General features: G+C 38.7%; 1 protein-coding gene across 13 annotated transcripts in view; it reads right to left on the bottom strand.

Annotated features, from left to right (window-relative positions):
- Positions 1-642: 642 nt before the first annotated feature.
- Positions 643-15,832, bottom strand: part of KLF12 (KLF transcription factor 12) — a 427,321-nt gene continuing 412,131 nt past the window's right edge. For all 13 annotated transcript variants that reach the window (XM_073212506.1, XM_073212515.1, XM_073212516.1 and 10 more), the window contains one exon: positions 643-10,065. In XM_073212506.1, coding sequence (XP_073068607.1) covers positions 9,884-10,065 — 182 coding nt within the window. In that variant the 3' untranslated portion in view covers positions 643-9,883. The remainder of the gene's footprint in view (positions 10,066-15,832) is intronic.

The raw sequence follows: 15,832 nt of genomic DNA, 5'->3' as shown, positions 1-15,832 counted from the left end.
CAAAAGCTTAGTTTTTCTTAAAAATTTACAGAAATAAACTAGCCTTGCTAAGGTGGATCATTCTACAGTTAAATGATAACAAAAAGTCTGAAAAAGATATAATTCATTCAATTACAGAGATTAAGTTTTAGACTCTGTAAGACATATTTTTTATCACTTCATATTTCTGAACCATTTTTTCATTTTCCACACATTAAAATATTAAGTTAGGAATCCCTCTTTCAGTGCTGGCTCATTAAATAAAAACCCTGTTTATTTTTTACTGTAGTCTATCTTGTTCTGTGTTTTAAACTAACTATACACAAATGGTAAAATGTTTCATAACAAAGGTTTAATTAGAATGTTTAATAACTATGATTGCCAAAGTGTCTGAGTCAGGCTTAGGAATAATTAAGGAGTTTTGTTCCATACAAAATGCTTTATTTAACCTTCATGCCTTCATTCAGATAATTATACAAATGCATACAGTTAAAGGTTTAAACTCTATTTCGGTTCACAGCTCAATTCATAGGAAAGTTGAATACAGAAAAGCAATGCACCAACAGAATATGTCTGAGACACCATTAAAAACAATAACACTTGTTCATTTAAATCTCTGAGAATAGACTGGAATAATCATCCTCTGAGAGAATCTCATTAGGAGGGTCTCCCTTTACATTATCATAGGGCAAAAAAAAAAAAAAAATCACCATTTTACAGTAAAAGGAAAAAAGCTCTGAGTATATTTACAATACATACACTATACATAAATACAAGAACAACACTTACATAATATTAATGAACTCATAACAGGGGTTGCCTAAACGCTACAGAGTATATAAATGCAGAGGAAACTATTGGGAAATTAGATCTTTAGATAAGCTGGAGAAAGAAATTCATTTGCAATTAAAACTCTGAACAGAAAACTAAATGGAGATTTAAGAAATTAACACATTTGCTTGCCAGCATCATTGGGGGGGTTTTTACCCTTTAATGGTAGGATTTCCTCTGGGCACTCCAACTCTCCGGGGTCAGAGACCCAAGAGTCTTTTGTAAAATTGTATCTGTAAAGTCAATCAGACACAGCGCTTCTATTCAATTTGCTGTTCAGAGGCTTCAAGCCTAGAATAACTGTTGTGTAAACAAAAAGATGTTTTTCTATTTTTACACTGATAGATTTTGTGATCTAATCACCATGTATAATGAGATAGTGTCAAGGAAAAGGAAAAAGATGCCTGTTTGATTTGGCCAAAGATGACATTTTTCTTTATTCCCATGTAGTTTTTAAAATACGACTTAGAGATATTATTCAAAAGAATGACATTGGAATTGACCCCCACACACCGAGAGCAATGCCTATACTACTACTAATTATAACTAAGTCATTTTAAGTGGCAGGTGGGTATCTTAAAGGTGGTCGGTTCTCATCGTTTCACAATACAAAAAGTTCTGAGTACATTCTTCTATGGACAAACATGAATTTGCTGGTTTCTCTTTTTTAAAATGAGTATGTTATGATACATATAATTGCATTGTGAGGCAGGATGATGTAATACACAAGACGATGTTTTCAAGCTGGTTTTTGTAAGTAGTTCTCTCATATCCATGGACAGTTGGTTGGCCATGTGATGCAATGAGTCCCACATAGACATGAAAAAAACAACAGAACCACCATTCTGGCAGGGAGATGGTGATTTTGAAAAATGAAGTTTTAAACACAACACATTGTGGACAGACAAGTTGATAGGAAAGAGCCTTGAATATAGGCACCAGTGCCCCAGTTCAGTAACACCCATCCAGTGCAAGAGAAAGTTTTGAGCCACAAAATATATACTGTAGTCTGGATGTAATCACAGAAGTCTGCTAGGGGAAAACTGGAAACAAGTAGGGCACAAGCATGTTCTAAGTTTTCTGTTGTTATCTTCATAGCATGAAATTAGCAGAAAGGGAAGATGTTGGTATGTCCCTAAAATATCTTGCTTTTTGAGTACTTGAGCACTTCAACAAGAATTTGACCCAAATTCTAGCCTCCTATTCACCCTCATTTTTCAACAAAAATGAATCTCTGTGAAAGTCTTGCTAAGCCTGCTTTGGAGAAAGCAAGATATAATAATTCCCACAAAGAGCCGTTGGTCTTGCTTCGCACAAAGGCCAAACTCTGTTGTTTCAAACATTTTTAATTTCTAGAAATGAAATGCAGAAAGCAAAACATACTGATGTGACTATTTCCACTATTCACCTCCTTTCAACTCAAAGTTGTGGTTTTGTTGTTGAGAAATGATGGCTAGTGAAACCCAATTAACTGAGGAGAGAGCCCCTCTCCGCGGCAGCTGTGTGCACCCAGCACTTGCTTTCAGCACGGACGGGATTTGTTTATACAGGTTTTCTCTCTTCCCTCAGCAAATAACAGGGAGAAATATAATTCAGGGGATTCATTTTCAGAAAAAGAAAAACCATGAGAAATGATATTCACTTAATGTTTTCCAAATCCATTAGTACTTCCCATGGATCAATTCTGTCAGAGACCTTGTTCCACACAGAAAAGGAGGGGGTTCATTTCTTTGATGTAGGACAGCTTCTTACATAAAATTCAATGAAACTAATAACAAACACAATAAAAAAATTATTTATAAGACTATTTAAAACATTCCAAGGCGGTGTTGTTAGGTGAGAAATCTGAAAAGGACTTATCTGTTCTCTCTCCTTGCTCATCCACTGAATGCTTCATGGCTGCCCCAGCAATGGCCGCCAAGAGTAGGCTCGGGGTGAGCAACCAGCTCCGCAGAGGTGAACATTTCAAACGCAACTTACGCAGAGTCTAGAAGTCTGTATAGGTGGGAAGGCTTTAATATAGCTACAAAGAAATATGCAGAATTGAGAATACCCTACTCTTGTGAAAATGCTAGTAAGTACGTAAAAGTTTTGACGACTTTTGGATCTCTAAGACAGACATTTAGGAGGTAAGTGTAAGTTCACGGAGACGTCTGGTTGTTGCTGTTTGCTTAAAATGATCCTTCATGCATGGCTTTCCAGAAGACTGATTTCATATATTATGCACCACTGTCAAATCATGTGCTGTATCATGTTCCTATGTCTTACATAGAAAATATGAGGACTATGCATCCATAATAAAACTACGGAAGAGTTAGAAATCTGGAAATCTGGCTTCTGGGAACACACGTGCAGAGTGATGTGGTAGAAATAAGGCAGGCTTCAGAGCCAGTGATAGGTAGCTTCACATTCCCACTCTATCGTCCACTATTTCTATTGGTGGAAAACTCAGCTAATCTCTCTGTACCTCAGTTTCTCATCCATAAAATGTAGAACCGTTGTACAGATGAGAGGAATGAGTCTAATAATTACCTGGTATCGTGCTCATCATATAGTCAGGGTTTAATAAACCATAGCTCTTATTTCCTAGTTTGCTGAATTTTTTACTTTTCCAAGAACTAACGTTCTTTCAGTACCTTCAGACAACTTGGCAGTAAACAGCCCAGTCAAGAGCCATGACTTCCATGAGATTAAGGAACCCAGCAGCTTCCCTTTGATGCTGAATTGGTTGTTTTACACCCTATCCAGGCATATTTCCTTCTTTTCTTTCTGAAGTGTAGAGGAGGAAATAGTAGATGGGTTTAGGCCTGTGGTCTGGTTCCGGAGAACACTGTCTATCGTGGGAGTCTTCAGTGTCTAAAGCCTGAGTGTTTAATCACAGACTTTTTAAATTGCTCTGACCAAATGTTTGGCTTTTAAATTGTCTAATTTTACTGATAGCCCTCAATAACTTGTTTGGATAGATTTGCATTCTGAGTTGGTAAGTCTGGAGAATTTCCAGAGCTCTTGTCTATTCATATAATCTCATTGTATATATTTTTTGTATATATTTTTAATAACTCTACTTTTAGCAGTAAAATAATTATAGGAAAAGGTTGTGCCATTGTGAATGTAAATCTGGTCATTTCCAGGACCAACTGCAAAGCTTGGTTAAAAGTTAGGCTTTTTTAAGTTTCAGCCATATTTCAGTAGACTTTTTAGGGTGAATGATTGTGTTGATATTCATTCCAAAATGGCTGTTAGATGGCAACAGGAAATAGAGAAAAAGGAAATAGAGAAATAAAGATGGATTAGTGCATTTGATATTATGGATATGACAAAGTTAAACAAGCAAACAAACAAATATCTCTAGTGTTTTGTTCTAAACAAATTGGCTTTTGTTAACTGAGCAAAACTTTTTGAGCCACACATGGTGTTTCGTAAATTCGGGCCTAATCCCAGTGAATTTTTATCTCAAAATTGTAATTACCATATGCCAGAGTATACATTGACGATAGCCTTAATATGCAGACTTGAATTCTTATATTCTGTAAGCAAGAAAGATTAAACCAAGAAAAGCTAACATAAACAAGATTAGGTATATTTAAAAAGACACAAAAGAATTTTTGTGGTTATGTGAACAGATTCAATTTACTACGTGCATATATTTACTCTATTCTGTGTGTGTTTCCCAAATGTGGAGGAAAGACCTAGTCTGATGAAGAATTATTGCTGTGTGAGAGTACAGGAATATCTCATTGGTCATAACGTTTATTGGCAGGCACTTTCAGCTTTTAATTCATTTATGAAAATGGGCATTAGCTTATTCTTAATTGCCAGTACAGATTCATTTAACATGTGGCCATATCCATAGCACTTAATCTTGTCAACATGTAGCTACTCCAAAAGTATTCCCCCTCTGGAATTAAACAAGAATAAACACCTATATAGTTTTTTTGATCAAGCATTATTTCCTTGAATAGGAAGGTAATTGAGAAAAGAGAACAATTGCTAGATGCTTCTCTTGAGCATAAGTCATGTCCTGGGCAGCTGTGCTCCCCTTTTAAGGAAAAGACTTTTTGAATTTGGAATCAGTTGTTTGCAACTTAAAATGACTTCATTGTGTTTTAAACCATCTGGGCTAAACTGAGACAAGTGGCCACTCCATTTTCTCAGAGCACAAGGTATATGCTCTGACAAAGTGGAACAGAGTTTCCATGGCAACACTGATAATTGTGTATAAGATATACAAGGCATATCTGAACAAGTCTCTTTTTTTTATTGTGATGAAAACTAGAAGCTCTTTTCCCCGACATACTTCATCAAACTATTTACAACCTCTGTAAAATTTGTGAGTCTGAAAATACTTTTTCTACTATCACATATGTTATGAATACAGTAAAATATTTTCACTCTTTTTTTAAAGATGCAGTATCCTATTTCATTTTCTTATGAAAATCTGAATTTCTATTGCAATTGCACAGTATTTAGCATATTTAAAGAACCAATGGACATGGGTTACTAAAACAGACATTACTCTATAATGAAACTGTGAAAATATAGCATTTTAAATTTGTATGTACACTTCTTAACTACAAAATGCAGGCAGAGTCATACATAGCATTATAAGCTGATTCCCTAATAAGGTAAATAATTTACATTTATACAGCATGAATTATTACAAATTATTCTTTTAAAAAAGTTCTTTGTTGCTATTTATTAGCCCACACATAAACAGGGGTGTATACAGGTATGCATAAGGTGGGCGCGCCTGTACAGGTAAACTGAAGGCAGCATGGGGACAAGTAGAAATGTACTACGGAAGACACTGACTTTCCAAACCCCTTTTCTAAACAAAACCAAAGCAAATGAAAAGATTTTTTTAATGAGATGTACTACCTTAGAAAACTGAAGGAAGAGATTTGATCAATGAAGTTGCAGAATACATTTTCCTCCTAATTTTAGAGGCATTAGTTAAGAACAAAATCTGAGTGTGGATTATGGACTATGAGTATTAAGGCTTCCTGGGCCTATGATGATTCACAAGAGTTATCTTATGATCAGTCCCTTATATGATGACTGTAACTCAATGTATCATGGATGGTGGTATTCTTAATACTGCTTAGATTCTGCCAATCCTTACTATAAATATTAAGACACCTTTATAACAACACCATGGCTACATTTCTAAGCAGTCATAACAACATAACAAAGATGTATTAATACATTTGAAGGCCTCACCTCAACAGATTTATTCAACTGCAGCTTTGGTAAGTATAATTAATAAAGAACAGAATAAGGAATACTGCATCTTTATCCATATACATGTTATCGCTCTAATGAACTGATTTCAAAGTACAGAATTATATTTATGTTTAAAAGACAAATGGCAATTTGAAGTTAAAAAAAGCCATAAAAAAAAGAACGCAGTCTTTCTATAAGTGATTCCAAATTTCAACCACAATGAGAATGGCCTTTCTAATCATTTAGAACTGGCATCTGTAAACACGGTAGCATTTTGTAAGCTTTCTCCCCTCTGACAATCCTTTTCCTATTTTCCACTTAAACTCTCAAGTGAATAAAAAGTACTCTTAAAAAAAAATGTGGTTTATGTTACTGCTATTCAACTGCTTTTGAAAATAAATGTCCTATAGTGTTTTATAAAAGTAATACCAGGAAGTAGTACAATCTTATGGTAAAGCCATTAGGAATTTCAGCCTAAAATGTCTTAATAGAACTTAAGACAAGTTATCAAGCAGGCTTCCCAGAGTCCACACACAATTGACAGGATGGGGCTGGAGGTGCTGGGGAAGTGTGAATCTTTTTCCTACCAACTTAAGATCAGGGAATCAAACTTAAGAGGGAGCCTCCTAAAACCTCAAAGTCTGAACCTTGTCACTTTTCAAATGATGTGAACTCCCTTGAACTCTAATCTCTACCCAGCAAAGAGGTCATCAGGCCTACTGCAGCCAGCAAGCCATGACGGCTACCTGTGTAGACATTCCCAAACACACACAAATGCCCAGCTGCAAACTCAAATTTAAAACCCAAGTATGCTTCTAGTTACGCAACAACTTATGAATCCTTTGGATTCTCTTCCTCTTTTTCTGTTGCACCTCATCTACTTACTGTGCTTTTTCAAAGAGGCTAGAACAGACAGAAGATGGGAGCAGGTTTTTCCACGCCTGAAGATATTTGTCCTCTCTAGCCCAATGCCTTCTCTCCCAAACCACTTACCCTTCCACGGGGAAACATTAGTGAGACACCCACCAAGGAGAACTTGCTGTGTCCCCAGACAAACCCAGGGAAGCTTCAGTCCTGGGGCTGGGTCAGCAACCCGCTCAGCACTTGGGCTTGGATCCCTCCTTAGAAGTACTGAGAGTCCAAAGCGGGAAATGGCATAATGCTGACAGACTTCATGAGATAATTTCCCATCTGAGTCTAGTTTCCACCTTCAGAGGATGAAGAGAAAAAGCTTACTTCCGAACCTTTACCATGTTATTAGAGAGAAGCAGCTCACTGGGTTTCATGCTAAATTTAAATCAAGCTGTCACTCAGGAAGCTCCCACTGGCTGTCAGTTCTATAAATTCTAAAAACCACGTCTACCTGGAACACTCTGAAGACATCTCTCAGCGGAGACGAGGACCAGCCCTTCTCAGGAGAGCAGGCAGAATTAAACCAAGTCGACACTTCACCTGAGTGATTCTCCACGCCTGCTAAGCAGGGGTCCGGACACGCAGAGCAGGCCTTGGTTGGGGCTGTGTTTGCCACTCTCTGTGTTCTTTGCCACTGACCAGTACCCAGTGCTAGCATGCATCAAGGCACCCAGAGGCTTTTTTCTATTCAAAATGGCCACAGGCAATGAGAATTCAGAGTTGCATACAGTACAGATAAAAAACTTTCCAGTTGGTTAAAAAAAAACAAACAAACAAAAACCAATGCTCTGTGGGTAGTAGATTGTGTAGCTAAAGAAGCTATTTATCAATAGATTTGCAGCCCTTGTTGAAGGGAAACTGCCTGATGACTTTTTCAGATCTGGCAGAAAATATAGGGCGCATATTTTGAAGATAGAATTTGACCTGAAAATCATTATGCTGTTGCCTGAATATTTAAAAAAAAAAGTTCCTTTTAGTACCATCCAACACAAATTGTCCCTGTTTTCAATGTTCATAGTTCTGAATAACATCATATGAATTTGAAGATGATTCTAAAAAGGATACTTGTGCAACTGTCGATTATTACAGAATGTTCATACATCTAAAAATGACCTAGTGATATTGTGAGGTTAATCTGTGCAACTCCCCAAATCAAGTGTTTGTAATTAAAATACACTGCAAAGGTCTATGCTGGCAACCTTTGATATCTTGGCTATAAAAAATCTTAACTGTAACGAAAAACCTCACCAAGTCCCTTAGCCACATTAAGCTGAAAAAAAGCAGCTTTTAGTGGGGAGAAAATGTGGTGATTTTTCTGAAAGAGTGCTTGTTGGTGATGTATTGCTTGGTTTACAGTATACTTTGCTAATTGCAAAAACGGCTCTGAATTTTAGCGGGTAGACGGGGACTAGAATTTCCTCGCATCCCCAGCACAGGAGGAGTGGGGGTTCAACATCCCTGCAGTTGCCTGTGCAGAACCACTGGGTGCTAGGACAGTTTAGAAAATGAAATCTGTACAGAAGAACCTATGAGAGAGTCACTTATCCTTGGCTCTCCAAGTGAGGAAACTAGCACCAGGTCAGGCTTTCCTCAAGTGGTGGGGCACACTGCCTTTCCCCCCACTCGATTCCAAGGAGAGCTGACCCATGAGCCCAAGAGTTCATTCTCTACTCTGCCTTGCCGGCCCTTCTAGTCAACAAATAGCTGTTTCTGAACCAGGAAAGGGGAGCACAGTCTTTAATTGTGGTGCTCAACCAAGCAGGGCAACTAACAGCAGAGAGATTACCTCAGTGCTGTGAATGTGACCAAGCCATCTAAAATGCTGGGGTGTTTTTTACAGTCCCTTTAGTAAGTATGAAAATTGGTAACGTGAGTCCTCAGTGAAGTTATTGTAGGAAAGTCCTTTTATTCATTATTGCTTTTCTCCTCAAGAGGCGCATTATTTCCATCTCTGCTTTGTCTGATTTTCCACGTTCACTGACTTTGCCTGGGCAGCCCCACCTCTCCCCTTGGTGCCAGTGTGTCTAAGGAAGTTTTTTTCCCCCCGATTCCTTGTAATCAAATACTAGGGGCAGGAAGAGATGATGCCTAGGTGACAGAACGCTGCGATTTGAAGTGGGGCAGTAGTTTTTTAGACAGGCTCTTCCTATTCAACCACAGAACACCTCTGTGCTGGCGCACGCCAAGGAGGACACCAGGACTAGACTCCAACCGAAATGTTGCTGCCCCTCTGCTTGAACAGACGGACAAAACAGAATCAAAACAAACAAATACAATCAACAACAAACAAATGAGAGATTCAATGTTGGTTGTCTCCAGGGCATGGCATAATGACGGGTCGCGGGCGATATCTGGTTGCCGCCATCGCTATTGCAAAGGGCTGTCTGAGTGCCCCTTTATTTGCAGGTAATGGGACCCCTCCAACAGCCTCTTCTTTTCTACTTTCATGCTGCTTGCTGGTAACAGATTGGATGTGTGTTCTGCCTTACTTAGATAGTAACTAAACTTTCTGTAAAAAGGGGTTAAGGGGTGGGATGACGGGAGAATAATCCCAATGTAAAAGGTCTTGCTCTAGCCATCAATTTGTGGTAGATGACCTTTAAAGTATCAATAACAAAATGTCTGACAGCTCAGAAAATGTACAAGCTACAAACATCTTTAAACGGCAGAGTACACAGCACGGAAAACAATGCCTGTCTCTTCAGCATCTGTGTCCCCGATCTCCCAGGCCAGCGTGAAGACGTTTCTCAGGTAGTCGTGATAGGGGTTACCTTCCGACCAAAAGGAGAAGGGCTATTTCTTTCTCCTGCTCTGGGTTTCAGGCATCATGGGGTGGTGATGCCCTTTCGTGTTAACACTGTGAAGGGGATTCAGCCCTGCTGAATTGGGTGCTGCCAAGAGACCCAGCTCTTCGGCCCAGCTGGCCAGGGAGCATTCCTCACACCAGCATGTGCCTCCGGCGGTGCAGCGCCAAATGATCTGACCGGGAAAAGCTGCGGTCACAGTCTGCGCACTTGAATGGCTTCACTCCCGTGTGTTTGCGGTAATGCCTCGTCAGTTCATCGGAACGCGCGAACTTCCAGGTGCAGCCTTCCCAGGTACACTTGTAGGGCTTCTCCCCTGGAAGAAACAAAGGGACACACGCTTTGGTGCTCCATCACTTTTCCATAATAACCAAGCCGGTGCTGTATTTGGGGAAATGGTTGCTCTCAGTGGATTTTCCATTTGGTAGCCCTTGGTCAGGATACCTTACCCATCCCCCAGTGGGTTTGGGGTCAGACAGGTGGGGGGCTTCAATCTCATCTCTCCAGTTGTGACACGTGCAAAGTTAGCTAACACTTGCACCCTCAATTGCAGGCAGGTTGCTTTGCAGTCAAAATATCTAAATGGTAGACTCAAGGCATTGTTAGAGCTCTGACAGAGGTTGATTTGGCTTTAAGGGTAATTGGTTTTGTTTTGTTTCAAAATGCCCCCTAAATATACATCCTTTCCACTGTTGAAGGCTATTTTAGGATACAATGTCCATTCATCATTCACTGAGAATATGTACAAAATTCACTGAAAGGTAAAACCATCCACCGCATTATTTACCAAGTACCTATTATCCAAAAATTTACTTTTTGCTTGTATATTGGAAAAGAATCATAGATATCTTAATAACATAGAGTTTCATTACCTTTTCCAGTGACTTAAGAATTCGGGTGAGCCTTGACGAATCATCAAGTTGGTTCTAATGTTGAAACTCACAGTAAAAAGCAGTCTGAGGAAGTATGTAATTTGACCAGGTCCCTCAGTCAACTTGTTAAGGACAGTAAAATATGCAAAGGCTTTGCTGGGAAAAGACACACTATCCATTGTCCAGACATGCTCCCAGGAGGAGCAGGACAATAGTTGACCCAGGTGCATTTTTTCCTGGCTCTCGGTCAGAATGGAAGCCCTGTCCCCATGCAACCCCTCAAAAACTGATCTCGCCTTCTGTCCCTTCCATCTAGCAGTTAACAGCACGGCATCTTGGCCACACAGTCACTGGTGAAAAGGGCCTAAGATAGCCAAGGGAGCTTTTGCCGATAATGCCTTTGTATAGAGCTGCAAAGGGAGTATTATTAACCCCAATTGACAGATGAGAAAAACTGAGGGTCAATGTAGCAAAGTGACATGCCCAGAGTCAGTGAAAAGATACGCTTGACCCAAATCCAGTGCTTTTTACTAGGCTGAGTGAAATGGCTAATTCTTTTCACATCTCAGCTTTTGTCATGTCCTCAGAGTTAGCTCTACTTTCTTAGATACTCCCAAATTACTCACTTCCTATTCCTATTAAATCACCTATCACACTATATTATAAATATTTTACTTGGATGCCTTTCTCCTCTACTTGTTTCTGAATACGCAAAAGTCAAGGACGATTTCAGTATTCTCAGAGCCTAGAACAGGATCAAGCAAGTGCTTAATAAAACATCAACACACGCACAGGAAACTACTAAGCCTTGTGAATGAGAGCACAGGTGATGCCTACCTGGGGAAACTAGACCAAATTGGACCCGACATTTCTCATTCAACCATTAAATAAATGCTATCTATAGGATATCCTTTTAGGAGGAAGTGGCCCATTTGGGAGTGAGTGAATAGTACAGAGCAGTTAAATCTAGAAATACCAATGTACTAATTGTGGCCCACAGAAAGCTCCAGGATACTTTTTAATTTTAATTCTTGAGTGAGTTAACCCAAACTCAACTTCTGACTCATTCTGGATGTCCTGAATGAGTTTGCAGGTGTCTGTTTAGCAGGAGTTAAAAAAAAAAAATTAGCAAGACCCTTAACTTAGAAAGATTACGGGTTTACTATATAGTATATGAGTGGCAACTTTCCACATGTTTTTATTTACAGGCCATCTCTGTGTGATTTTGAAATGTCCTGGGAGCATGGGTTCCAAGAGGCTGAGCTTGATATAAATCATTTCTTCAAAAATACGTCCATCTTTGGGACACTGACCTCAGCTAGCTGACTTTTTGTCACCAACAGGCAACTCCTAGCTATCTCCTACTGTGGAAGCAGCTACAGAGACCACAAGGCCTAAGAAGGAAAGAAAACAGGATTTTCTCAGTTGTGGAAAAGCATTTTTCAGTTGTATGGGAGGAGGATGTGGAAATGTCACCTGAGAATGACTGGGATTAGAAAAGCTGGGGTACCTGTAGCCTGCCACTTCAGACAGAGTGAGAGGAAGGGGAGCCGTAACTGGGCTGGGCTTGGGAGGTCAGGAGGAGTCAAGAGTTTCCACTCTCTTCTCAAGAAGGCTGTCAGAGGTTAGAACACCTCACCCTGGGGACAGCTGATGGCCTCCGGTGCTCCCTGGATTTCTTTGTATACCCAAAGTAATGTCAATAGTCTGATTTCTTCCTCACAATTATGAGAGTCATACCTTCTCTTTCATTTTGACTGTTTAATCATGGTATTTTTGTCCTTTCCTCTTAAAATCTATATCAGGGGTGGGAAACTGTGACCCATAGGCTAAATCCAGTCTGTGGCCTGTTTTTTTTTTTTTTTTTTTTTGTACAACCTGTGAGCTTAAAGTGGTTTTTATGATTTTAAATGGTTGGAAAAAAGTCATAAGAGGACTATGTCGTGGCATGGGAAAATGGCATGAAATTCAAATTTTCATGTCTGTAAGTTTTTAAAATTGGGACACAGTCATATTCATTTGTTTAGGTATTGTTTATGGCTGTTTTCCAGCAATGGCAGATTTGAGCATTGCAAGAGAGAATGTGGGACCTGACTAAAATATTTACTATCTGGTTCTTTACAAAAAGTTTGCTGACCCTTGTTGTAAGGAATGGGCATGCTCTACTTCTTGTAGGCTTCCCGATTATGGTACCTCACTGAATTAGGGTATATAACACATACTGGTTGGGAAGGATGGATAAGGGACTATTTTGGTTAGAGGTTAATCATTTATTTTCAGCCTAGGACCTCAGTGAAAATTCTAACAGTCCTCTCAGTAATAAACACACATGATACTTCATTTCATACTTTAAATTGGTATTTCTGGGTAACAGGAAATGAGTGGTTCTCTGAAAAGGCTCACCCAATTCAGCCCCGAGTTTTTAAAATATCTTCAGGCTCTTTTCTGCTCATTAAAAAATGAGGGTGGGCGTCAGTGCGGAGTAGGGTCAGGAATGTCTCTCTACAGACTGTACCTGGTAACAAAGAAGCAATTCTACAGAGTGATGGGACCCTTCCCCCGAGCCCCTTTCAATACAGTTGTGTTATAGTGATCAGCAAACCAGGAGGAGTTTCTATTCTACCCAGTCGGGGAAGGAGGACACACAGAGGGAAGTATTGGAAAGTAGGTGCTCAGACGTCTGGCATCGCTTCTAAGATGGGTATTTTAAGGGAGGTGACAGAGAAAGCAACACCTGATGGCAAAAAAGCAACTGATGCTCCACAAATGCGGAGCAGAGAAACAGTGCAAGGTCTGAAAAGTATTCTGTGATGTGGAATCTAGTTCAATAAGCGATCATGAAAGATGAGGGTGGGTGAAATGGGTGAGGGTGGTCAAAGGTACAAACTTACAGTTATAAAATAAGTGATTCATGGGGATGAAATGTACACATTGGTGACGGTGGTTAGCAATACTGCATTATATATCTGAAAGTTGCTAAGATAGTAGACCTTTAAAGTTCTTATTCTAAGGAAAAAAACTACGTGTGCTCATACATATTAACTACACTTATTGTAGTGATTATTTTACAACATATACAAATATCTAGTCATTATGCTGTACACCTGAAACTAATACAATGCTGTCTGCCAATCATATCTCAAAAAAAAAAAAAAGACAAAGGAATAGGCTTCAAAAATGCAATAGACGGTCACTTCCCTACTCAGGAATAAAACCAATGAAAATGATATATTAAGCTTATAAGTTATTAGGGGCTAAGTGATTAATGAAAGCACATAATAATGCAAACGTTCTCCTTTGGGAGGAGGAGAGGAAATACATCAGAAAATAGTAAACTTAATTGAATGATAGATGAACTTTTCTCCAAAATTTTCTTACCAAAATACATACTTTAAAAAAAAATCCAAAAAATGTCTTATGCATAATATTCCTTGCTCCCATTTCCTAACACTGGAGTTAGGGTGTTCTCTCTCCATCTTTTAAAAAACAAAGACAGAAAGAAGAAAAAAGAAAACAAGATCTTCAAATCTCTCTTCAAAATTAGAGTTGAATTGTAGGGTGGAGGAGATGGTCACTCTGACCGGGGGTACAGCTGGCTTCTGTCCTTCGCTCAAGAGAGACCTAGGTTTCGATTCTACCAGCCCAGTAACCAGCATTTTGTGGAAAAAAAAAATCAATGATTGCTCTCTTTTGAGACTAGTCAAGGTTTAGAAATGGATACAAGAACAATTTTAGTGGCTACTGCACTGTACTAAACTATACATTTTATGTTTGTGCCTAGAAGCAATTCAGAGTACCATCTTATAAACAAAGTAAGATAAGATGAACTAACTTTGTGAAGTGAATATAAACTAGTTAAAATGATAAATAAGTTTCTAAGATCCATTGTAGTATGCATAAATGAGCCCTGAAAGAATATAATGAAAAACAGCCAGAGTCCTTGCATCCTGCCCCCTTTCCTTTAAAATCTTGCTAGGACATAGGAAGCTAAACTTAGTGTTAAATAGGCAGTGGGAAGGAAAGAATGGTAGGTAAATTTTCCAGGAGAATTTAAAAGGAGTCAAGCATCTCCCAGGGGCTGTGCCCCTACTGCACGCAGCTGTTCTGGACCAGGCAGGCCAATGGTGGTAGTAAACATGATTTCCACTAAGTTTTTCAGGAATGGTGAATTGTTCTTAAATGCATTTGGAGTTAGAATTCTGCAAATGTGTTATTCAAAACTGTTTCCCTAGAAATAAGCTAAAAATAAAAATAGCATGCCTACCTTCCTCCTTCCTTTTGTCTAATCTACTAGTACACTTAGGATCCCTAGTGACAAAATCTCTCAAAATGTAATATTTTTCAAAATAATCAGAAATTTTGACTCCACCATCAGATCATCTTTGATTTTTGTTTCTTACACTAATTCCACAAAATAATGAAATTACAGAAAATGGTATAGAATATGTCTTTATTAAAAATCTTTGTAGGAGCTTTTTCTCTTTTGAAGACATTAAGTAGCTAATGTACAAGAAAAGCTGAAGGACCTGAGCTGGGTAACTGGTAGTCTAACACCACAACACAGGCTGGGGAGCAGTTTATTAACCTCTAGGTCTTCAGTTCTGAAGCAAACGTCTCTATGTCCCACGACAAAGTCATCAGCCAGTTCTGCCTTTTGTATGAAAAAAAAAAAAATCTCACCATTTTTAGCTCATCTGTCCCCATCTACTTCTTTAAAAAACCTGGACTAAAGTAAAAAAGCTTCTGAGAAAGGAAAATATTACCAGAACTAATAGCAAGAGCTTCTATTTTTAAAAGTGAAATAGTGCTCTAAAGATTAAAAAGAGAGCATACCAAAACAAGATGGGTTTATTCATCCATCCAAAAACACTCTTTTTAACTCCACATTTGGGGTTCATGTTAAACATAAATTTATATAGCATTATTTAAATAGAGGCATTATTCACAGGCATTATTTAAATAGAGTTCTAATTACGTGTCCTAAGAAAATGAAAACTCACATCATTTTTTTTTCTTGAAACAGTCAACAAACTGATTTATTATGAGAAGTCCTGTCTCTTTCAATTTTGGTTAAAGAAAAGGATTAAGAGTCACTAAATGCATTTCTATGACATTTACCCGGCAGAAGGCATAATAAAGTCTAAAGAAAACACCAGGTATTGAATGGATTCCCAAAACCCACGAAACAAAAATAACTTTTTCAGGTACCTC

The sequence above is a fragment of the Manis javanica genome, chromosome 9 (genome assembly GCF_040802235.1).
Source record: "Manis javanica isolate MJ-LG chromosome 9, MJ_LKY, whole genome shotgun sequence".
NCBI classification, from domain to species: Eukaryota; Metazoa; Chordata; class Mammalia; order Pholidota; family Manidae; genus Manis; species Manis javanica.
The sequence above is the reverse complement of the archived record's forward strand: the minus strand, read 5'-3'. Positions and strand labels throughout refer to the sequence as shown.